This window comes from Miscanthus floridulus, chromosome 2 (genome assembly GCF_019320115.1).
Source record: "Miscanthus floridulus cultivar M001 chromosome 2, ASM1932011v1, whole genome shotgun sequence".
NCBI lineage: Eukaryota > Viridiplantae > Streptophyta > Magnoliopsida > Poales > Poaceae > Miscanthus > Miscanthus floridulus.
Window position 1 is genome coordinate 152,747,825 of NC_089581.1, and position 24,222 is coordinate 152,772,046.

General features: G+C 44.3%; 1 protein-coding gene across 3 annotated transcripts; it reads left to right on the forward strand.

The window, feature by feature from the left end:
* Positions 1–2,072: 2,072 nt before the first annotated feature.
* Positions 2,073–4,772, forward strand: LOC136540152 (large ribosomal subunit protein uL10c-like). 3 transcript variants are annotated; one of them, XR_010779881.1, is made up of 3 exons: positions 2,073–2,786; positions 3,482–3,552; positions 4,537–4,772. XR_010779881.1 is itself a non-coding variant. In XM_066532148.1 (2 exons), exon 1 carries the CDS (start codon positions 2,103–2,105, stop codon positions 2,769–2,771), a length of 669 nt encoding a protein of 222 aa, XP_066388245.1. In that variant the 5' UTR covers positions 2,073–2,102; the 3' UTR covers positions 2,772–2,786; positions 4,537–4,771. The 3 variants fall into 3 exon arrangements, 2 of the variants coding, with proteins under 2 accessions (XP_066388245.1, XP_066388244.1); XM_066532148.1 differs by lacking the exon at positions 3,482–3,552 and having other exon boundaries at positions 4,537–4,771; XM_066532147.1 differs by lacking the exons at positions 3,482–3,552; positions 4,537–4,772 and adding an exon at positions 2,891–3,334.
* The last annotated feature ends 19,450 nt before the right edge of the window (positions 4,773–24,222 follow it).

Genomic DNA, 24,222 nt, shown 5'->3' on the forward strand with positions numbered 1-24,222 from the left:
CATCTTATGGGAAACCTAATCCATTTGTGTTCAAGAATGCAGCAAACATACTTGAAAAACTTGTTATGAGTATGTATCCTAATTCACAGACATCAATGGAAGTAAAAGATTGTCAGTTTTCAACTATCTACATGGTTGGCGATAACCCTAAAGTGGATATCAATGGAGCTATGAAGGTTAGTCTTTGATACATTTTATCATTTATATAAAAAAATATTCACTGCATGGAGTGGTTGATGGTACAAGGATGCTGTACAGCTTTCAATATCCGTTTCCTTGATGAGATCAACATTGCATATTATACAATATATATTGAACAGCTAGCTTGTAGTCCAGCAAAAAAACAGGCTACCTGATGCATTGGAAAACAGGATTACCCTATTGAATAACATACCATCCACTTTCAACATTTTTCTTTTTCTATGTTGCTCTTCTATTACATTGAATTGAAAGCAGTTATGAGCCAGTAGGCCATTGCTTCCTATCAAGAGATACTTAACCTGCGTAATTTGAACTTTCCAGGCTGGCCACCCATGGTCATCTGTTCTTACAAGGACGGGTGTTTTTAGGGGAAAAGATAACGACCCACAGTTTCCTGCAGATGCGGTATATCTTATAACCAAAAACCCTGTGACTGTTAAGTTATCTTGTAACACATGTTTGGCAAGAAAATATATGTATACAGGACAGATGTTTCATTCTTAAATTAACAATAACCATAAGCGACTTGCCCATCTTATAACGAACCTCATTGTCTCAGTTATATTATCCTTTTTAGTGTTCTCAGTAGTAGAGCAGCTCACACAGCTAGAGAGTTTGATCTGCATGAGGTCAAATCTCGAGTAATGAGTAATGACCTGCAAAAATGTGCCTCTTTGTTTTTGTTTGTGTAATGCACGATAAATGTCTGTGTAACTTATATTGCGAGTCCTTTCACACCACAACGCCAGAAAATATAGGAACTAACCTGGTTCAGCTGGTGATAGATGTGGCTTACAATTTGGGTGCCTTTCTTTTCCTTATAAGAAAACAATTACCTACTTCATTTTTTGTTAGCGTATTCATGTTTCACTGGCAGCTATTTTTTTTTTAATTCGTTATTTATGTTACTTGGATTGTGATTCTCGTGGATGCTCTCATAGCAGGTTTCCTGCTTAACTGAAATTTGCTGACTCAACACTATCGATCTGTTGTGATGAAATATCTAGGATGAAAACGGAAACATTGGTTATCCATTATCGTGGATTTATCATCATAATTTGCTTGCTGTTCTGATAGAAGTTGCGTTTGCCTTTCAGGTTGTTGATACTGTTGAAGATGCCATCAACTATATTCTGGAGAAGGAATGTGTACAGTTATGGTACTGTGGAAGATGCCATCAACGGCTGACTGGGCTGGATCGTGGATTATTTACTGCTGGCTGATTTGGCTGGTTTGGTATGAGAAAAAAATATTGTTCCAGCTTATAATCCACGATCGTATTCGATCGTTTACGGCCTGCCGAACAGGTTGTATATGCTCTCTTGATCATTGTCATTTGGCATGCTTGACAAGATGTACATCCCATTTTTTTTGGTCTAGTAAATTTATAATCCTTGGCTGGAAGTCGATCTCTTATCTCTTATTCATTCTACCAACAAATACACGTTAGAGACAGCAGGCCATATTTTCTTGCACTTTTTTTTTGGGTGCTGAAGAGGCTAATTTATTACTATCTGTACAAGTACAAAGGTCAAATGCTCCATGCAGCGCAACCGAAACTGAAATGCTGCTGGATTCTTTTGATGTTGTGTGTACTATAGGTATAATTTGGTACATGTTCAAAGAAATTCATGAGTTAGCCTCTTTTTTCGCATAAAAAGATTTAGCCCTTTTTTAAGACCAGTGATGATAGCTTACGTACTGAGCCAAGGCTTGAGCCGAGTCACTGAGCACTCGGCCCCACATAATCTAAATTTTCCGTAGACCAAGTCCACGTGAACCCCCTCTCATCTTCTCACAGATAAGCCCTTTCACTCCACTCTTTCTGCTTCCTCCGTTCGTCCCTCCCAGCGCCCGACCCAACCCGCCGTTCCTCCGGCGCCCCCCCCCCGCCCCGCAAAATGGAGACCTCCTTCCTCCCCACCACGCTCCCCACCGCAAAGCCCCTTCCCGCGTTTCGAACCCACATCGGAGCCGCCTCGATCCGTCCCCAACAGCGCCCTCGCCGCTCCACAATACGCGCGGCAATCACCCGGGGCCGCAAGGAGGAGACGGTGGCCACCGTCCGGGAGCAGCTGGAGGGGTGCTACCTCCTGGCGGGTATCAAGTACGAGGGTCTGACGGTGAAGCAGCTGCAGGGAATCCGCGACGCGCTCCCCGAGACCTGCAGCCTGCTGGTGGCGAAGAACACGCTGGTGGGGAAAGCCATCGAGGGCACCCCCTGGGAGGCGCTCAAGCCGTGCATGAAGGGTATGAATGCCTGGCTCTTCGTCCACACCGAGGAGGTACCCACCGCGCTCAAGCCCTACCGCGCCTTCCAGAAGGAGGAGCGCGTCGAGGAGAACAACGACTTTGTCGGGGCCGTCTTTGAGGGCAAGTTTTACGGGCCCGGCGACTTCAAGACGCTCGAGACTATGCCCAGCCGCTCCGAGGTTTACGCCACGCTGCTCGGCGCGCTGCAAGGACCCGCTACGTCCCTCGTCGCCACGTTGCAGGCGCCGGCCAGAGATGTCGTTGCTGTGCTCTCCGCCTACGTGCGCAAGCTCGAGGAGGAGGCTGGCGCAGCCTAGTGGGGTTCCGAAATGGTTGTCATCTCCCTCTCCCTCCCTATTTGCTGTTTGTACAATTCTGTGTACCTTTACTGGCTCCCAATCACATTTGAATTGAATCACAGTTTTCCATTTTACAGTGCTTGCCCTTTCCTGGAAGACCAAAGAGTGCATTCGTGATTCTTAGCATCCCTCCTTTCTACCATGCATAGTGTTCTAGGATCAGATGAGGTTGTAGAGGGCGGGGAATACTATGTAGAATGATTTGATAATTACATTTGTGTTAGAGCAATTCTACCATGTTTCAGGGAGGGTTTCATGGTGAATTGTACATGCCCCTGAAACAATTGTGATTGCTTAGACTCCAGAGTGCTTGTGTTTGCTTATACGCTGGTTTAGGATTGAAGTTTTTTTTTCAGTCAGTATGCTGCAGTGTGCAGTGTCATGAGATATAAATTGGACTGTCGTTTAAGATTTGATAAAACTCTGACATTAAAAAGGGAAGTCCACTTATGCACTGACAGAACTCAAGCATTCAAGTAAGTTGTAACAATAGAATCAGAGTTGGAAATTCTTCTGGATAGCTAAAGCGACTCTCTTATTCATTGTGCATGATATCTTTATTGTATGAACATTCACTTGCTCTGAAATCACATCCACATAACCATCCATTTGGTGTGTGCTAATTGCCTTCACTGGTATTGATTGTTGTCCTAATTTGACGAATGTAGCTAGTCTAATGGAGGACACTCGAGTCACGTGGTTGGTGACAATGGTTTGAGTTGCACTAGCTGCAAGTTAGGTGAGTTTGCAGTGAATTTTCTTGGATTTGGTCCCGTAATCAAAGCCTTTAATCCCAGTCCTGTATGCATGACTCGCATTTTTGGCTCTGCTTCTGGTATCATGAAGCATTATTGATGCACAACTTCTTGTAGTTGTAGGTCCTGGTCTTCTGGTTGTGTTATGCATTTATATCCATAATACCTGCTACTCTGTTTTCTTTTGTGGCCATGAATCATGATTTGTTTGATTTGGCAATGAAAATATGTGGTGCTGTCAGTTGTTGCAACATATGTGGTGCCATCCAGGTAAATATCTGTTTTTTTAGAAACACAATACTGACAGAGGTTCAGACATACACGCAATTCACCACAAGCACGGCACATATTCATGTCTATGAATACCTATATGTTTGTTCTATGTGCGATGCAGCAGTCACTCAGTTAGCAAATGAATTATGCTCCTGTTATTTCTTGGAGCTTTCCTTGATGAAGCAAAATGGTGGAACCATAGTTTTTCCAAAATGTGTTCTTGTAGTAGTCTTCAGTGTTCATTATCTTCCCATTAATCAGTAATGTAGCATTCTAAGCTTGTCACTGAATCATTGTTACTTTGACTGGAGATGCGATTTTCACAGCTGAAAGATGCAACCGCTTGTACCATATATACATAGAGTTTGAACTTAGCACAACATCACAACAGACTTTCAGTGAACTAAATGTACATGTCTATACTTATCCAAAATTTATCTGAGCACCATGTGCATCAATTCTTGCTGTTTAGTGTCAGTAAATAGTTAAATTCTGCACATTTCATTTTTCAGTACATGAATTATTCCGAGCTGATGCTTATGCATTACTATATACTAGTAATATATTTCGTTTATCAGATCTGAAAATGAACATCATCTTATACCCTTGTAGGATGATAATGTAAACACAATTATGCTCGTAGCGGTTGTAAAATTAGGTATCATGGGGTGATTGTTTTGCTTGCCTAATTTCAGGCTCATTTATGCTATCCTAAAGCGTCAGAATCAGGCCCGCCTCCTTGTGGCAACTGACAAGCAACCCCGCCTTGTCATTGCCCTCGAGCTTGACGCTTGGGGGTTTTGAATCGATGCGGGACGTTGATCTGCAATCTATCTTTACATGAGCTGGCAAATGGCAATTGCTATTTGTGCCTTCATAGAGGTGTTTTTGTGTTTTTGGGTGAAAGTTGAATCTGCTATCTGAATCTTTGACCGTTGAATATCTGATTGAATCAAGCGATTATAGCGCTTGTGGATGTGAAACTAAAATTTTAAATGGCACTACATATGCGGTGGTATCCGTAAAGGTGGATCCCATGTTTCAGCAGGATAAAAAGCAAATTCGAGAGAATAATCGATGTGGAGGTTGGGACTGAAAGGCATCGTTCTCTGAACAGCAGACCTAATTTGCGTGAATAAACTTCATACACTTAGCCATCACGCGAATGATCACTAGTCATAAGAAGGACCACTCAAGTTAGCCTTGAACAGTTGAACTCCAGATCTGGATTTGGTTTATTTCTCTCGGGTAAACTTTTCATGTAAACCGGATGAGAAGTACGGCAGCATGCTCACACGAGATGAGCACGAGCGATTTCTTGCAAAAGTCTACCGCCCAGCTTAACATTTCTTTTAGGTAAGGTCCAGTCCATTTTTCGACCAACAACTTACAAGGTAGTTTGATTTTCAATCCTAAACTGTAAACTGAATAGTGAACATGCTTTATTAATTATTAAATTCGGATAAATTTGGTTCTCTTGCTGGTTTCAAATGTAGTTTTTTTTCTATTTTCTAAAAATATAAAAATTGTAGTTTGATGTATAAAAATATCATAACTAATTTATCTTCAATCTACTAGCACTGCAATTTGATGATGAAGGATGAAAAATATACATTTCTTTCTCTTTTACCCTTTCATGAAAACTAGCACAGCTGCAAGTCTGCAACAGTAAGGGCATGCTTTTTGATGATGAGGCGGTCTTGTTTTAGAAACGTGTGATATGAGGTATTCGTCCTTTCAAATTCCCCGAGACATTGCGTTGCTGGACGAATTTAGTATTTTGTATTCGTTCCAATCCGAACGGTGCGCGCTGTCGGGTCAGACGAGCAACGCTAGGCACGCTCTCGCCTGATCCGGAGCGGAGAAGCCTGTCACCGTGTTTGTTTCGAGGTATTAAACTTTAGTACCTACTAAACGGTTTAGTCATTTTTAGTAATTTCAGAGTTATTAGAGAGAACTAAAATTCTTTTAGTAAGTTTTAGTCATAATGTTTAGTTAAAAAATTACTAAAGTGATTAAAAGCTACTAAATTTAGTAGTTACTAGACGAACCAAACATATCCTGATAAGCCGTCACACACATCAACACCATGTCATGCACATGCATGCCAACCAAATCAAAATCTAGGACCTTGTTCAGCTGGTATGAACCGGGTGCTGGAAACCAGCTGCCACAGGAATAACCAGCAAGCACAGTTCCCCTTCCAGCCAATTCACGTCCAGCCAACCCCACAATTCCATCCAGCCAATTCACATCCAGCCAACACCACATCCAGCTCAATTCAAACTAATGGCGCCAACACCATATCCAGCACAATTCAAAAAAATGATGCTAACACCATATCCATTCAATTGCGCCAAACCTAGGACTCATTCAAATAACAATAGGAAAAAGTCTACTTAACTCCTCATCTTTCATACTTGGTCTACTTCACCCCCAACTATGAAACCGTCTGTTTTACCCCCCGAACTTTCTAAAACCGTCTATTTTACCCCTGGGCGGTTTTCAGCGACTGTGTTGCTACAGTAAAGGCGGGTTGCTACAGTGCTGGTGGCTTTGAATTTTTTTTATTTACTTATTTTCGGTGAATTTTTAAAAAATCATAGTAAATCATAGAAAAATCATAAAATAAAAAAATCAAATTTTATTGGACTCCACATGAGTAGATCTACACAGTGAATAAATAATACGGTATGCTTTAGTACAAATTTTTTTTGTAGCTTTAGATTAATTGGAAAATCTAATTTTGTCTGTAATTAATTAGAATTTATCTATAACTAAGTTATAGATAGTCCAATGAGTACGAAATTTTTACTATAGTTCAAGCATACAATAATTAGCGTACCATAAAAATTTCACCACAATTGGACCATAGAAGCTGTAGCTATGAATTATTCCAATTAATTACAGACAAAATTAGATTTTCCAATTAATCTAAGGCTACAGTAAAAATTTTGTACTAAAGCATACCGTATTATATATTTACTATGTAGATCTACTCATGTGAAGTCCAATAAAATTAGTTTTTTCATTTTATGATTTTCTATGATTTACTATGATTTTTCAAAAATTCACCAAAAATAAATAAAAAAAATCAAAACCACTGGAACTGTAGCAAACCCGATGTTACTGTAGCAGACCCGTTGTTACTATAGCAAAACCGCCGCTAAAAACCGCCCAGGGGGGTAAAATAGACGGTTTTATAAAGTTCAGGGGGTAAAACAGACGGTTTAATAGTTGGGGGTGAAGTAGACCAAGTATGAAAGATAGGGGTTAAGTAGACTTTTTTCAATAACAATACAACAGCTCAAATAACAGTTTGTTAAGGGCTGCTAATAGTCCATTAGAAGCTAATCTAATAGAAGTTCACTACACATACCAGTTGTCTACAAGTACTTATACAACAGTTGAAATTGCACACAACAATTCAAATTACAATTGTTGCTGCCAATTTAAAATACAATTCAATTCCAGTCATATCGAGAAGCACGTGTTGTATTATCTGTGGCACCACATTGCTTCAAAGCATTACTCGAGACCTCCAACAAATCCATTACACACAGTACAGTATAACCATGAAATCAGTTACAAACCTTAGGCTCCAGGAGCTGCACATTTCGCCGCAGCACAAAGACGACGGACCGCACTGAAAGCAGGAATACAACATTCACATTGATCAGCCCACCAAATCCAACACCCAGCGGAAGCAAAGTAATGCAATCAGCACAAATGCCTGGCTCACCACCGTGCACGACAGAAACAAGATGGTCAATTGGTAACGCTACTGGAAGAAGATAAATGGGAATGACATACAGTAATAACAGAAAGAATTAGCTTGTGAGATGAAAGCAACATTGACCAACGTAACGGTTAGTAACCCAAGCAGCCAAAGCAGGTGGCAAACCAAACAACTGAGCAACAAGTAGGAGCTGCACAAGCAAACAAGAAAGGTGTTTGTTCAAGAATGTGTTTGTAGAACTGATCAACTACACATTGGATGATTGTGATGCATCATAATGACAGTCTGGCAACTAATGCAACCCATTCCTTTTATGTGGTCACCAGACCAGTAATTGGCCAAGTGCCAGCACTATAGATCGATGGTCACAATGTAAACAAGCACACGATTCCCTCAAATCCACAAACACAGACTGCTAGAACGATAAACAAGTGCTAGCTAGCAGCTGCAACATTTTTCAATCATAGTTACTAGAAGCAAAATCAGTTTGCATTACCAGCTACTAAGAGTATCAATGAGTCTGAGCCATTTTCAGCCATGTTACTGTAAATCTCATATAAACTAAGTAGGATCCTGTAAGCCTATACATCTAATATGAACATGAACCTACAACTTAAAAACTTGAACTTTTTGTATAAACTGTAAATATAAGAAACTCTTCACAGAATACAGGATCACCTTTAGAAAGAAACCTATGCAGCAGCACAAGTGTGTCCAGGGCAACATATATAACAAAAGAACCCATCCTATATTAATGGCCACTAAGGGCAGCATTACCCACTCTTTATTAATGGCACAAATACATGGGACGGCTAACTGTAATTGAAGTACTTGGCATCTTAATTAAAATTACCTTTGTTACATCATTGTCCCAGAGAGCCACATACATGTACTCCCTCACTAATGACATAGTGGAATTAGCATTGATGTGAACCCAATCCGACGGGGGGTATGTAGGCGAATCAACTCCAATCTCATGATTTCATAAAAAATGTGCATTGCAAAGCATGACATAACTATCATCTTTTGCTTTTCCCTATGACAAAATGGTACCCCATGCAATATGTGCCAACGGGCTTTAAGAATCCCAAATGTCCTTTCGACTATATTGTGGAGGCTCGAATGAGTGAAGTTAAAATTTTCCTGTCGTGATAATGTGTCCATGTCTACACCCCTAAAATCGTCCAGATGGTACCTGGTATTTTTGAATGGAGCCATGTAGCCAGTCTCCAATGCATATCCCGCGTCCACCAGATAGTACCGTCCTGCAACACATGCACCATTTCCACAATTCATTTTCATTATCTTCAAAATCAAATACAAAGATGGTTCAACTATTGCATGGCACTAATCACTAACCTTGTGGTGGATGCGGGAACGTTGGTTGCCGCCAACATTCTCTTAGTACGGCCATGTCATGTACTGACCCCGCCATCCCGGCCTCGACAAATGTGAAACGCATATCCATGTCTACAATGGCACAAACATTAATCGTTACATCTCCTTTCCTGTTTATGTAGTCAAGTTTAGCCTCCTTGTTCACCCCCACTTTAATATGAGTTCCATCCAACGCCCCAATGCACCCATAAAAAATGGTGCATATGTTGAAAACTGAGCATGCACTCCAGCATAACTACTATCAATTGGAACTAAAATACTATCTGCCCGTCTACTAATAACTTCGGCCACATGAGTAACCTTCCTACTAACTATATCTAAAGACCGTTCAAATCTATCCCTGCTCCTTCTAGCTGCCCTGTTGTGAGCACAAGTCCACACATACAAACCTAAAGTTTCTATGGATCTAGTCTATTGTGTACCCTTCAATCCATACTCAACTAAAATGTTGTGCAAATGCAGGAAAGCATCAGGAGACATACGCATGTTATCTTTGCACCTTTGTTCGTTTTGAAGATTCAGTTGCATCCATTGCCGCCCGCTCGTCTTTAGGAAGGAGACGGCTGGGTTGACCACTGGAGCCACATTGTCCACTGCTGCTTTTAACCGTGCAAGGAGGACAGCAGCAGCCGCTATGTTGTAAGTTGTCGTTCCTTCGCTGGAGGTGTCGCTGATGTAGGAGTCCTCAAAGCTGCTCATCTACAAGAGCATGATATACAAATTAGATATGGATGACAAACAAAATAGCAGTTTTGGTCAAGTTGGACACCACAAGCCTTATATTGCTAAGCTGTGCAGTTTAGTAAAATCTAGGTTAAATCTAGTCTAGTTTCAGTGAGAGATACTGAAAAATAAGATGTTGTAATGACTACTTATGACAAATACTAAGAGATACTGAATACTAAAAACTGACATATACTGAAAAATGAGATGTTCTTAAAAAAATTAATCAAACTAAGAAAGCACTGAAGCTCCATAGCTTAACTTATAACAGATCTAACACATAACACCCAAGACACATGGTGACCAATTAAAAATTATGCCAACATACAAAACAAAATAAAACTGAAATAATTAACAGTCAAACTCAATTGCAGTCTAGTTTTTTTTATTATTTACTAGCAGGCTGACAGAAAAACCTAGCAAGAGAATATAGCTAAATGTTCAAAAAGAGGATTACAAGCCAATTATGGATTAATGACAAGGTCTAAACCTAGATTGCAGATCTAAACTGACAATGGTTGAGAGAATAATACATGAACTTTATATGAATGGCTGCTGCACCAAGTTTCTGAATAGACACCCAATAGTAAGGAAGAGAACAAAATAGTAGTAATTTCTGTGACTTACTGCTGATCTGAAAACCAAATCAATAAGCTTTGAGCTGATGACCTAAAAAGATAGCAAATCACAGAACTCCAATTAATAGAGTCTTGTCTTGTTACGAGTTATAGGTCAACCTACAACCAACATATGTACATCACATAACATAATTTATTTTGATTAGGGAAAAACAACGAGTACACAAAGTTTAGGCCATAGGCCACAACACATCTATGCAACAACGCAAACAATGTCCAAGGAATATTACAATGCCAATATAAAACAAAACAAACATAGGGCAAACATACATCCTCAACATGCACAATTCGAACATAAACCTAGATAGACTGTCGCAGAAGGAACATTCGTTAGGATAACGACTACTTGGATCTAGCTCTTAGAACCTCCCAGCAGGCCTCAATCAAGTTCATGTGGCCCTCTTTCATTTCTATGGTTAGAAAGTTCCTATGGTCAACTGTGTTCTTGAAAACAACTAAAGCATGAGCAAACACAGGATCAGACTCAGGCACCCCATCTTATTTCATAAGTTGCTTCACTTTGGCCATCTCATCGTCGTGCTTGCTTGACCCCGCCTTCTGCTGCTGTTGGTTCTTAATGAACCGGGTCAGGTCTTCAAGGCACTCTTCAATGAAAACAGTCTTCTTACTGGGAGGGCTGTTGATGGAATGTTCTCTATTGGTTCGTTTGGACGACTGGCCGACACTGTGTGTACCTACAGGTTCCTGGGACATGTCATGTGAACTTTCATTGGGTGGAGTACTCAGTGTTCTCTCATGATGATGTCCACCAGCAGCGAGCAACGTGCCCCTTTCACAGGGGGTGCATCCCTAAAGAGTGACTAGTAGGTCAAGGCATTTGGGAACTTTGGTCCGCTACGCAGCCGATTGGCTATTTTCCTGCACACGTGCCATGGTTCCACAAGTTAGGTCGAATAGAATAGGACCATCCCTAGTGCTTGGTAGTCAGTGGGTTAGAAAGAAAATAGGTGGAAGGAAGTACCCTGTTGCCATCCTAAAAAATGAGGGGTCAACTACGACGCCTCCTATGATTGGGTCACGGCCCAAGCCAGTGTGGGTTTGAAGGTCGCGCCAAGCGAAATATGACCGCTTCAGGTCATTCAACTTATTCTGAAGTTGTTTCTTTTCATAACCCAACTGTGTTTTGTTTTCGAATAGTGGATACAGATTTGACCACCCGACGGTCGTGAGACCTCGTTGGTTCTAGTGCAAGAGGTTTTCTGTTCTATGACTAATTCGAGAAAGGTCCTCAAGGTGGCTTCATCCCAGTTAGCACGGTCGGTGGACATCTGTTGTCATTTGCAAATTGTATGGTATGATGATTATAGCAAACAAGAAATTTTGCAGCACTTGTAAGAGTAACAAACAAGGGGATTTAGGTCGCAATACAAGGGGACTTGCCTTGCCAGAAGTCTTCACACAGTTAGAATGGCGGATGCAGTGCCTGCCTTCAGGAGAGGAGCAGGACAAAGCGGACGACGCTGCCAGTGTGGCGGATCCTGTGAGAAGGTTGGCAAATTCAGCGAACTGAGAGGCGGATCTGTTGGCGGCGGGCAGGTTCAGCTGCAATAGGAGCACGTGGGGGTCAGATCTAGTAGGGGTGGGGGAGGGGGGGGACAATGGTGGCGTCGGATCTGGAAGGCGGGTATGACAGCGGCGTCCGAACAGGTGGGGAGGGAGGGAGGTGAACTTAGATCCGGGGGTACCTGCTTGTCGTCGGAAGAGTGGCGACGTCAGCGGGTTAAAGGGGGGATGCTGCACTCTACTTCGACAAACTTGGTGGTTTGGATGGCGCCGGGGAAGGAACGGAGAAGCGGAGCTCACACCAGCGGCGACCCGCGCGGTGGAAACCCTAGGCGTGGGGGTGTGGGGGACGAAGAGAGGGAGGGAGGACTACGCTGCCGTTCAAAGTGAGTGAGTGAGCGACCGACGGACACGACGCAAAGCTGGCTTTACAACTGTTCGGCTGGACTTGGGCTAGCCGAACGGCTGGGCTGATCAGCCTAGCGAACAGTAGCCCAGCCAGCCGATTTTACCCAGCCGAACGGCCTATAGACCTGCGAGCAGCGCGTCCCAGCTAATCCGGCTTGCCAACGCCACGCCACCTTGAGGCCATCTCCCAGAGCCGAACACAAATCCGTCTTTATTATTATCCCCAAAATCAGGACAACACCGCACCCACACCGATTTTTTTACAATTTGGCCCTTTTTTGAAAGTTTCTCACAAATAGACCCCTGGAGGAAAGAATTCAGGAAATGGACCCTTAGCTCGGCGCCATTGATGCTAGCGCTGAGCTAGGCACCAGCGTCTCTGGCGCCAAGCTCCTAGGCACGGTGGATGACCTACTAGGGGGCTCGGCACCAGAGTGACTGGCACCGAGCTTAGCGCCGTAGATCTTGGAGCTGAGCTCGGCGCCGTAGTGACTAGCGCCGAGCTCCCTGCATTTAACCCCGGCCCAACCTTGTCCGAGCGTTCTTCCTCTTCTTTCTCCTCCCTGTTGGGTTTTTCTCTCCCCACTTCACCCTACCTCATGAATCGTCATATTAGACCTTGAAAACCTTGATTTGATTCGTAGATCTTCGAGAGCAAGATATCCTCGCTCCCCTCCTTATTTTTTTCACATCGATTCGATATATATTAGTTGGATTTTTGGACCTAAGAATCGTCATCACTTAGGGTTTCATTATATCTCTCAATATATGTATTATACAACCGTAGGTTGATTTCAAGGCGTGGAAAAAGCTAGCAAACCTAGGCGCATGTAGTTATGTTATGGGTTCATTATTGTGGATCAAATGAGAAACCCTAGGTTTAGGGATTAATGTTAACTGCTTTCGGTTCTTAGAACGAAATTGGTTGTATTGTAGTTATGGTTCTCATTGATGCTTATTTGTGATGTTTTGATTTATGTTTGTTAAATTACATCCGTTTTGTTAGATGCAAGAAATGTTTCGGGAGGAGTTCTGGCGAAAACGGGGTCGTCCTCGAGAATTATACCCCAACGCGTCTAGCAAAGATGCCCCCGTCCCTCTTGACCTCCCTATCCCTAACTGTGACTGTGGTTTCCCGGCCCCATGTTTTTCAATCAAAACATCCGGACACAGCGGCGCGTTGCTTCTACACATGTAGTCGGTTTAATATAAGAAATTGTTTGCACTATCCTTTTTCTTTATTTGTGTAAGTATGCTACTAATATTTTGTTGGAATCTCGTTGTGTAGGACCATGAGAGGTGTTTTTTCTTCTTAGTGGATCAATGGTGCAGACAAGTTTGATCCTAGGTACCTCTTGTTCGACGATTGGTTGAGAGAGAGACATCCACGTGAGCACTTCAAGCAGTGGGTTCCACCCACCTAACCCTTCGCCAATGATGGCTAAGGAGAAGCACCTAGCCATAGTTAGACGACTCGAGGAACCTCCTCTGTGCAATTGCAGAGATCGAGCTATGATAAACCCCGAGAATACGTTGGAGTTTGTGTGTCCAAACAAGCATAAAGTAAGTGCAAAGTGTATATATTGAAATCTTGAGCTATATGTGTTCATGTACTAATGTCTCATTATTTAGGTGTTTTCAATGGTGAAGTGTCGTTTCAAGGAGTGGTTGTATGGTCCTAATAACCAATGGCCGAAAGAACCGCTGAGGGTTAAGGAAAAAAAGAAAGAAAGGGTAATCTACAAAGCACCTCCTGTTATGTGCGAACGTGGTGTAAAATCCAACTATGGCCTAGTCTCTTCGGAGCTTGGAATAGACCATTATTGCGGCCATATGATTGAGTATGATGAGGTTCATTATTTTTCTAGTAAACATGAAATCGTATTTTATTTGTTTTGCTAAGACATATATGATATAATATTTCTTTTGAACAGAGCACTAGGAAATGCAGTTGGGAATGTTATGATGGTCAAGCTAAGTTCTTGGATGAGCTGAAGAAGAGGCAACTAATTGCACGGAAGAGGGGATATAGACCTGACTACGTCAACCTATTCGTTAAACATCACAAAGAAAAGATACGTGAGTTTGCTAGACAGCACGATATTTGTAACCCGATCGATGTTGAGCTTAACAAATGGGGATTGGAGAGGCGGATAACGTTAGAGGAGAAGAGGGCAAGGAATGAGGCAAGGGAGGAGACAAGAGTACAGATGTAGGTCTTGAACGAGCATGTTGCTACATTATGTGCTAGTGAGTGCTTGAAAACCTTTTTTTTCGTTGTCTAGTTTTAAATGTAATATAATCGTGTTGCTAACTGATTGCATTTTATACATGAAGGGATTGGTTGCAGCGAGGAACATGCCATAGAGGTGGCTCATGCAAGGTATGAGGAGAAGAAGTTAGATGACCATAGACCGTGAGCTGGTCGCACCGTTCAATCACCGATTATGTTGTCTGATGAGGGAGACGAGGATGCGGACGACACTGCCAGACTGAGTGAGCTCATTGCTCTAGCAGAGGTGGGCATGCAGGCGCAGGAGGCTAAGGACGACACTGGCAGACTTAGCGAGCTCATCGCTCTAGTAGAGGCGGGCATTCAGGCGCAGGAGGCTGAGGATGACACTAGCAGACTGAGCAAGCTCATAGCTCTAGCAGAGACAGGCTTACAGGCGGAGGAGGATGACAACACGTTCTTCACTCAGGCCGCAGCGGCCGTAGATGAAGCGGAGGCCGCTTACTACAAGCGACAGGCAGGTCAGAGCAACACAGTTGAGCCTAGCCACAGCAACAGGGTTGTAGTAGAGGACTGGTACTCAGATGATGAGTTGCTTACTCAGTATGTTTTAGACTGAGGATTTAGAAGTGCATTTACCCCTATGTCTACTGTCGGCACGTAGTTGTAGTATTAATATATTGTGTAATATGGCATAGTATTGAATTTTTCATTATGTGGTTGTTTTCATTATCTATGGTCTTAATATTCTACTTAATGATACAGGCGTATTGAAATGTGAACACGTGCTGTAAAAAAACCTAACGATGTACGGCATTATATAAATCAACACACGAAACACATCAAATGGCATGTGACTACATGTATCGAACCTGGGTACATAGTTTCCTTCGACTAAACCTAACATGCCTTAGGTAATTAAACCATACCTTAGGTAATTAAACCTAACATGCCTTAAGTAATTAAACCTGGGTACATGTGAAAAAGATAAAGTCATCCTAGTAGTGTGGCCACATAGCAAATTGTGTTGTACCTTCTTCATAGTAGCCTCCCGTTGTTGGTGGTGGTGGTGGCGGGGGTGATGGGGGAGGCCCCTTGTTCTTGTGGTTAGGGTAGGTCCAATATGGATCATTGCAGAGTGCCTCCTGTGAATCAGCACCATTGTTGTTGTCGTCCTGTCCGTCGTCCTTGTAACTGCTGCTAACTTCACTTTCTAGATCGAAGATACGGTCCTGTAGGTAGTAGATGTACTCCGCATGCGGATAAATAGGTCGAGGATCGACCCACCTACTGAACCCACAGTTTTCTTCAGCCAAGGAAGACTACAATAAGTATGTCGTGTAAGTTATATACAAGACAAACATTTTGAAGAAACAAATAGTAATAGCAATTACCCATGCTCGTGGGTATTTGAAGAAACGACGACCTCCATCTATTCCCTCGATGAACATTTGCACTAGGCAGTCCTCACCATGCATACATTTTAGCCACTCTTCTTTCCTTTCATCTATCCTCTCAGTGGTGCCTCTTTGGTGAAATCACTTTGGCTCTCAACTAGGAACCTCTCATAAAGAGCTTCCTCAAAGAAATTGGGACCAAGAGAACCCTCCCACCCCTAGGTAGTTCCCTTCCCCTTTCCTCTCCCTCTAGATGACCCTCTAGACATTGGTACTGCAATGAAAGCAAAAGTTGAGGAGTGTTCTTCTTTCTTATTGTGTGTGTGAATGAGAGGGGGTGGGTGGTTATTTATAGGTTGAGAGGAGGAACGGAGGCCTCTTAGTGTGCCATGTCAGCGATCCATGTGCCTCTTCACCTAAGCCCTTGGATCAAACAATAATAAGATGGATGGTGGAGATAGAGTGGAGTTGTGCTTCCTTACATGGCAGTACTATATCAGTGATGTGATAATTCGATGCTGTCCCTGTACCTGAAAAGTCTATATTTATTGTCTAAAAAGCATAGATTCGTTCACTGTTGCTTGGTAATCCTAGATTTATCTACAAAGCGTATGTACGATACGTTTGGATTATACACGTTCTAATAAATTTATAGTTAATTTGTGTACTACATTTGTACCTTTGTAGAAGTGTAGTATGATTAATGTTTCACGGGAAAAATTCGCAAGAGTTTGCCTTATTTTAGGAGCATCCACAGTTACAAACAGAGACATCAATATATATTCCAAACATTTAATCATCCAAGAAGCATAATGCAACCACAACGAACATCATAACCAACATAATATGCCATGCAAAGTCCAAATAGTCCACAATATCCTTACAGTCTCAAATAGTTATAGAAAAGTAAATACAAAATTTATAATAGTGCATACTAACAACTACCACATCCCTCACTACCTCCTACTCTTGCCCTTACCCTTGTGACCGAGAGCGCTCATACCTAGAGTGTAAGGGTCATGCGGACGGCGTCGTCTAGTGCCTAGAGACGGTGTAGGATGAGTCGAGGGAGCATCATGGAGCTGAGAGGGGCCAAGCTCCTCGTGCCTCTTGTCCATGTCGTCGTCGTCGTTGTCTTCCTCGTCCCTGTCCCATATAGCTGCTTGACTAGAGGAACCCAAGCCTCCTCTTTCTGCGGAAGGAACGTACACGTCTTGCGTCGTGTCTGTCCTGCAACCACAACGACCAGCCGCACGGCGTAGACGACGTGACAGCCTCTGTTGTACAAAACTATGTTAACTGAAAGAATATGACGTATTAATGATATGTTTGAAAGAATATTTTTAATCTTATGTCTAGGAAGTCAAGTATGTAGTCGTCATTGACTCTCGACCGAACGCGCTCGATCTCTTCAACTGAGCATTTGAGTGTATTGCCCTGTAACAAAGTTCTCAATAATAATACTTCTAAATAGATAGCAATAGGTTTTGTTTTCTTTTGTACAAGAATCTAACATATTATAAGGGTTATACGGCTCGAAGGTTGCACTAACTACAATAGATAACTCCTAATGTCGGTCCAAGAACGCCTAATGTATTGTTATGCAACTTAATATACAAAAATAAGGCAATTGACTTACCACTCTGTCTAAGATCGGTCCTACCTCCACCTGCCTTCCTACACGAGTCGACTGGTCGTACACCGTGTCTTCATCGTCAGAGGACTCGATGTCAGCGTAGTCAGCTTCGGTCCACTATAGCCTCAGCCTGCACCGTGTCGCACGCTGGTACCAAGCTTGGTACTGCTTGAACTCACGGTTCGTGTGCAGCTCGTTGTTGTCGTCCACGTTATCGTGCATCTCCTCCTATTTCTCAATGAAGGACTGGTGGTGCCTCTTCCAGTCAAAAATCTTCTTGTTCCTCTAACGATCCAACCTGCACGTATGTCATCGTTACATGAATCCATGTACGTGTCACCATATTAATAGAAATAGACCATTATCATGAGATATTTGAAATATCAAAACACTTACTTGTGTAAGTCAACGCCAGTCGAGAACAGAGTCGTAGGCCAAAGTTGTCTCACTTCAAATTGGCGTGCAACTCTATCTGGTAGGTGGAACTCAACAGCATAGAAGCAGATTAGAGGGCACCTCATCCTATAGAAGTCATCGTCTACCCCACAAACATTGCTCAGCTAAAAAGGAAGTGCGTCCTCTCCACCATACGACTCCCACTCCACATGCAACATGTCCAAATAAGATATTAGATGGTATACTAATCCTTTTCCAAGCAATATGGAAAATAAAATTTACTTACACTAGACGTTGTCAGCGTGTCTAGCTCGTTCGTGTACTCAATGTACGCCCGGTCTATCCTCGTGTGCGGAACCCTGACCTAGTCCCAAAGGTACGCCCACATCGGCTGGTGACTTGGAGGCTAACCTTGGAACCACTCACGACGATCCAGAACCTCTGGATGGCCAATTAGAAGACGAGCCCACATCCACAGCTGTAACAGGTACATGCATCCACCAAGTGACGGGTTGGACGAAGACCGACGACACCCCTCGCACAGCTGTCGGTATAGAAACACAAGACTGCAGAGCCCCAGCTGTACTGACCCGCCTGGTCCCAGTCACTGAGGCAGTGGATCCACATCCAGGATGCACTGTCAGCCGTGGCGTCGGGAAAGAGAACGCAGGCAAAAATGTGTAGGATCCATGCCCGATAGTAGTACCCAACCGTCTCCTCATCTGCCTCCTCGGGACACTGTGTGAACTCTTCACGTAGCCAGGAGATGGGAACTCCAGAAGTGCGAGCCCCTTGCTCGCCAAGCTCACGCCCAAGGAAGGCCTCCACTCGTGCTCTCTAGCCCTCTAACCTGCACTGCTCGGTGACTAGGTTGTCGTGAATCCTTAGGCCTAGCATCTTCTGATAGTCCTGGAGTGAGACTGTCATCTCCCCGAAAGGTAGGTGGAAGTTGTGAGTCTCTGGCCGCCACCTATATTTAAGACAAAGCAAGATTACTTGTCAAAAAGTCAATCGTATGAACAAATGGCCATGAATGGAGGCAATGATTCACTTTAATACCTGTCTACCAACGCAGTTATGGTCGCTGAGTTGAACTTGGACAACCCACGATGAATCTGAAAAGAGATGACATCTAGGCTAGCTCTTTATAGGAAAGAGTGTACCTGTTGTCGTACCGCATGTCCAAGAACCCACTGTGGGTTCTAGGACGAAGGTGCGGAAGGTTCTGCATCGAATAAAACATAGTCTCCTGTTACTCCACAAATACATGTACAAATAAAACTTATAGATTATTACCTGCCCCAGCGCTATGAGACGTCCTCGGTGGGTCACCTCGTATGTCGGGTCGAGCAGGTGGAATTGCTCCATCCTACAAAAAAGTGAATGAATTAGAATTCCAATATACAATGAAATATGAACTTAAAATGTATAAGTAATTAACACAAATACAAGCATAAATTGAGACATACATGATTAAATATATGAATACGACAAATATAAAATAATAATATAAACCAATAGTCCTACCTCACTAATCTGCCAACGGCAACTTCGTGAGTTGTGGCCAAGTCTACCGCATTTGCCGCACTCGTACTGCTCGGGATCAGTAACAAATGGAGTTCCTCTCCCATGCCTAGTTTTTCCGGGTATGATCCATAACCATCATGTGCTTCGTCCTCTATCTTGATCCACGCTTGTTTCAACGGTAAGCTGGATCCGCAATGTACTTCGGCCCATCATATGGAGGCCACTCTCTAGGGTCCCGAAAAGGCACAAAGCGGGGGCTCCATGTGTTCACAAGCGTGTCGACACTGAACTCATGAGATATCCTCCTCTCGATGTTATAGTTGCGATGCCTAGCTGCTGCCACCAAATGAGAACATACAAAGTGGTATTGCCTTGGTTTACCACAAGTGCACTTGAAATCTTGGAGGACAACCACATGTATCCTCGACTCTCGGATCTCACCGTCGGACGTTGTACCGCCCCTATGCTCAACCTGATAAGTCCCTGTGGCATGATCAAAGCATGCAACCTCATGTGTACCAGCCCTTTCTCTTGCCTTCTCTAGGTGTGCCTTTGGTTTCGGAGCCCATATCTCTCCATCACTCCACAACTGTAATGCATGGGCATGTCTATCGTTGAACCAGGCAACAAGCTTATAGAAGGTGAATCGAACGATTGCATTCACGGGCATACCACATATCCCCAATAGCAACTTATTGAATGACTCTACCATGTTGCTGCACTGAAACTCGTACCTCCAGCCATCGGCGTCGTGAGCTCTCGTCCATTTCTCCAAATCCCTCATCAAACCTGTGAGCCATTGTCTACCTTCTGCATTTGATGCAGTTCTGACCTGCTCCAACTTTTCCTTAAAGTACTTGTCCTCAAGCTGTCGAGCAGCCTCCTAGAACAGATCAAAGTTACCCTTGACACCATCCTTCCAGAGTAGATTCTCGGCAAGGTGCCGAGTACACCAACGATGGTACAACGGTGCATACCCCTCTATTTGCTCTCGCACGGCATTAAGTATGCCTTGATGCCTATCAGATATGACGCCAACCTCCCTGCCAGGCCCAACCACATGTATCCAGACTAGCCTCAGGAACCATCTCCAACTGTCATTGTTCTCCTTCTCAACCAAGGCAAATGCCAAAGGAACCAACTTGTTGTTCGCGTCATAGGATATGGCTATAAGAAGTGTGCCCTGGTATTTGCCAATTAAGAACGTACCATCAATAGAGAAGACGGGATGACAGTGCCTAAAGGCCTCAACACACTGAGGGAAGCACCAGAAGGCACGGAAGAATATCTGCCTCCCATCCTTCCATGCATTAGATTTTGGGATGTACTCATAATGCATGCCTGAATTCACCGCTTTGATTGCATTAAAAAGAACTGGCAGCTGCTCATACCCATCCTCCCAGTCCTCATATATCATCTTCCACGCTCGCTGCTTAGCCCTTCATGCTTTACCATAAGTTATCACATATCCTCCATACAACGCTTCAACGGTCCTGATAATTGTCCTCACCTTCATGTTGGGTTCTCCCTGCAAAATTCCCATCAACTGCTTGACAATGAGGGTAGATGTCAACTGCTGATGCCTCAGTGTTAGCTCATGGTCAGCACAATTGTGTGGCCCGACAACTTTTATGATCTTCCATTTTTCGGTTACTTGTTGCTTCCTTACACAAACCCTCCATGGACAGCGTTCCTTGTCACACACAACTGTGTAACGGCGCTCTGCATATGAATGCAATACCCTATAATGCCTCTTTCATATCACTGCAAAAGCCTGCAACCACCTCTTCAAAGCAGGGAGGTCATTGAACACCCTCCTATTCTCAATTACCATGTTAGGACCGACCTCAGGAGCTTCTAGGAGCTCATCATCATGTCCTTCTGCAAACGCCTGACCAGAATGAGCAAGATCGTTGAACTCGTGAACTCTAGGATCATGGCGACCAGGAAAGATACGTCTCATTATCTCAACATCACTCTCCGTCAGCTCTCCAATAGGGCGATCATCATCAGAATCAATAGCCCTAGCCATCTCATATGGCTCCGAATCATGCATAATTTTAACACTATTCGACCCACGGAATCTATCTCCAAAGTGTACTTGCGCAGCAACAGGGGGCACATCCATATTCTCAGTAATGTCTCCTGCAACATCATTATAGAAATAAGGAAAGAATGAAAGAAATAGATGTAAGGAACAGGGTAAGCTCCCAAAAACCATGCGGTTAAGACACTTACTCGGATGATTCTATGTCAAAGGGATCTCATAAGGAGGATCTGTCATGGAAAAATGAGTCTGACAACCATCTCCAAATACCGCATTGGGGACAGATTAAGCATCGGGAACCGTAGGTGTAATCTGCACAGGCAGGTAAGGTTCCGCAACGAGAGGGTCGATGTATGCCTGATGATCCATTGCTGGGGTAAATCCATGAGGGATGGGATCAACTAACACCCGACGCACAACCACGTCCAAACATTGCAGCTGGCTTTTCATAGGCGATCTTACATAGTTCTCCCACTGATCCGCACAACCAATTGAGATCATTCGTCTGAAGATGTTCGGAGGACAACCTAGGTGCAGTACACCTTCAACTGTAATGCCATCATCTCCAAGGCAATGCAGCTTCTCCCGAGCCCTTGTAACCATGTCACTAAATGAAGGCCTATCATTGAATAGCACAGGCACGCTTTGCATGTCAAGAAACTCAACATATCCATAGCGATCGCTTTCAACGGTGCCTCCATGATATATGGTCACTAGGTTGTCCATCTAATTCAAACAAGTAACGAAACACATGTCCTTTAGTCCAAATTAGACGATAGATAGTACCTAACAAGTACTTTCTAACTAAAAACTAAGTAATCAAGATAATAACTACGTATATATTTACAGTGCACTCACTAAATAGCTATATCATATGTAGATAACTAAAAATGTAACTACATATCTAAGTAGCTATCTAACTATATCTATGTGCCATGTGTCTATGTTTCTATCTATCTACATATACATCTCACTAGATCACTAACTAAATCAACTACCTGAGTCATTAAATTAACTAATAAATAATAAATACCAACTAAGTAGGTACATTGCATATTCATAATTTTTACCTTTCCGGACGATGGGCGTGGGTCAGGCCGAAGATCCGGGGCGGCGGTGGCGCGGCAGACGACAGCGGTGGCACGCGGCGAGCGCGGGATGCCCGGGGCTATGCACGGTGAGTCCGGCTCGACGGGCGCGGCCTTGGGCCGATGGTGGAGGGCAATGTGCGGACGGTGGTGGAGGGCGGTGGAGGCGTCGCGGCGCGACGGCCAACCATGGGCGACAGCGCGGCGCGGGGGGCGGCGCAGCGCTACAGCACGCTGAGACGCGGCGCGGTGAGGGGCGCGACACGGGGCGGGGGGCGCGGGCACGGGAGCAGGCACGGCGGCGCGGGCGCTGCCTCGGGCGCGGCGCGGGAGCGGGTGGCGGTGGTGGCGCGGGCGCGGGGGTGGCACGGCGGGAGCGCGGGCGCGGCGGTGGCGAGGGCAAGGGCGGCGTCGTTGGCGGGGCTAGGGCGCGAGAGGAAGAAGAAGAGAGGAAAGGCGCGGGCCCGGTAGATATTTCCGAGCTCGGCGTCAGAGCTGGCGCCGAGCTAAGGGTCTATTTTCTAAATTCTTTCTGTCAGTGATCTATTTGTGAGAAACTTTAAAAAAAAAAAAAGAGCAAGTTGTAAAAAATTCGGCCGCACAGCACGACCGCGACGCGTCCGCCCGCCGCGTGGGAACGAGGAAACCTGTTCCTCAGGATCAACCGCGGCCACGTGAAGATGAATCGAGCCAGTTACGCGAGCAACGGAAAGGCTCGGCCCGCGGCCACACAGCCAAAGGAGATGCGGGCGGGATGCAAAGCCAGGCGCGACCCCGGAAAAAGCACGGCGTCTCGGCCACACCGTGGGAATAAGGGAAAGGCGGGCGATGCTGCTGCTGCCCCCCTGAAGGCCTGAACTAGCCAGAATCGATCTGATGGCGGCCACCCTCCACGGCGTACGACCGACACGACCACCGCCTCTGCGCGCACCGCGAAGGCGCTCGGCGCCCGGCGCCTGCTTTCTTGCAAAGATTGTTTTTTTTTTACAGAGAAATTCTTGCAGACAAGATTGTTGTTGCAGAGCTCAAACGCACGCTTCCCACCGATGATCGAACGACGGCAGTGCCGATAGGATAAGCTCTGTGGGTCGAGTTTCGCTTCCGTTCCGGACGGGCTTTGCTCCTGTCCTGACATGGACTCGTTAGTTAGCTCTTGGTGCTGGTTCACTGTCTTGGAACTTTGCACAACGGGCTGAGGCTGAAAGGTAGTCAGTCGTGCCGTGGTGGGGTGCCCCCAGAATATATATCTCCGCCCCCATTGGCTGGCTCTTTACATGATGCTGTATCTAGCGGCCTGGCCCTTGACTAGTACTTTCATGAACACAGAAATTGTGTAAGAAACGCTTTAACTTATGCAAGCGTCAGCCGTTTAGTTAGGTACTGATGAAACCGTAACTCTGAGTTCCACAAGGTGCTCCCCTAGTTACCGAACCAAGGTCGAAGGATTCCTCGAAAAGTTAAGGATCAGTAGTTCTCAAGTTCCAAACTGCTGAAAACAAAATGCCCTCCCATTCCTAGGCCTCTTCATTTGCCAGCCTGCCGTCGTTCGTCTCAAAACTTGTAGTAGTTGATTTTCTGCAACAGATGAGTTTTAGCTAAGCTATCTGTCTCTTCTGCGGTCACTGTG

Excerpts from the sequence above, each read along its gene's own strand:
- LOC136540152 (XM_066532148.1), top strand. The coding sequence starts at position 2,103 with ATGGAGACCTCCTTCCTCCCCACCACGCTCCCCACCGCAAAGCCCCTT.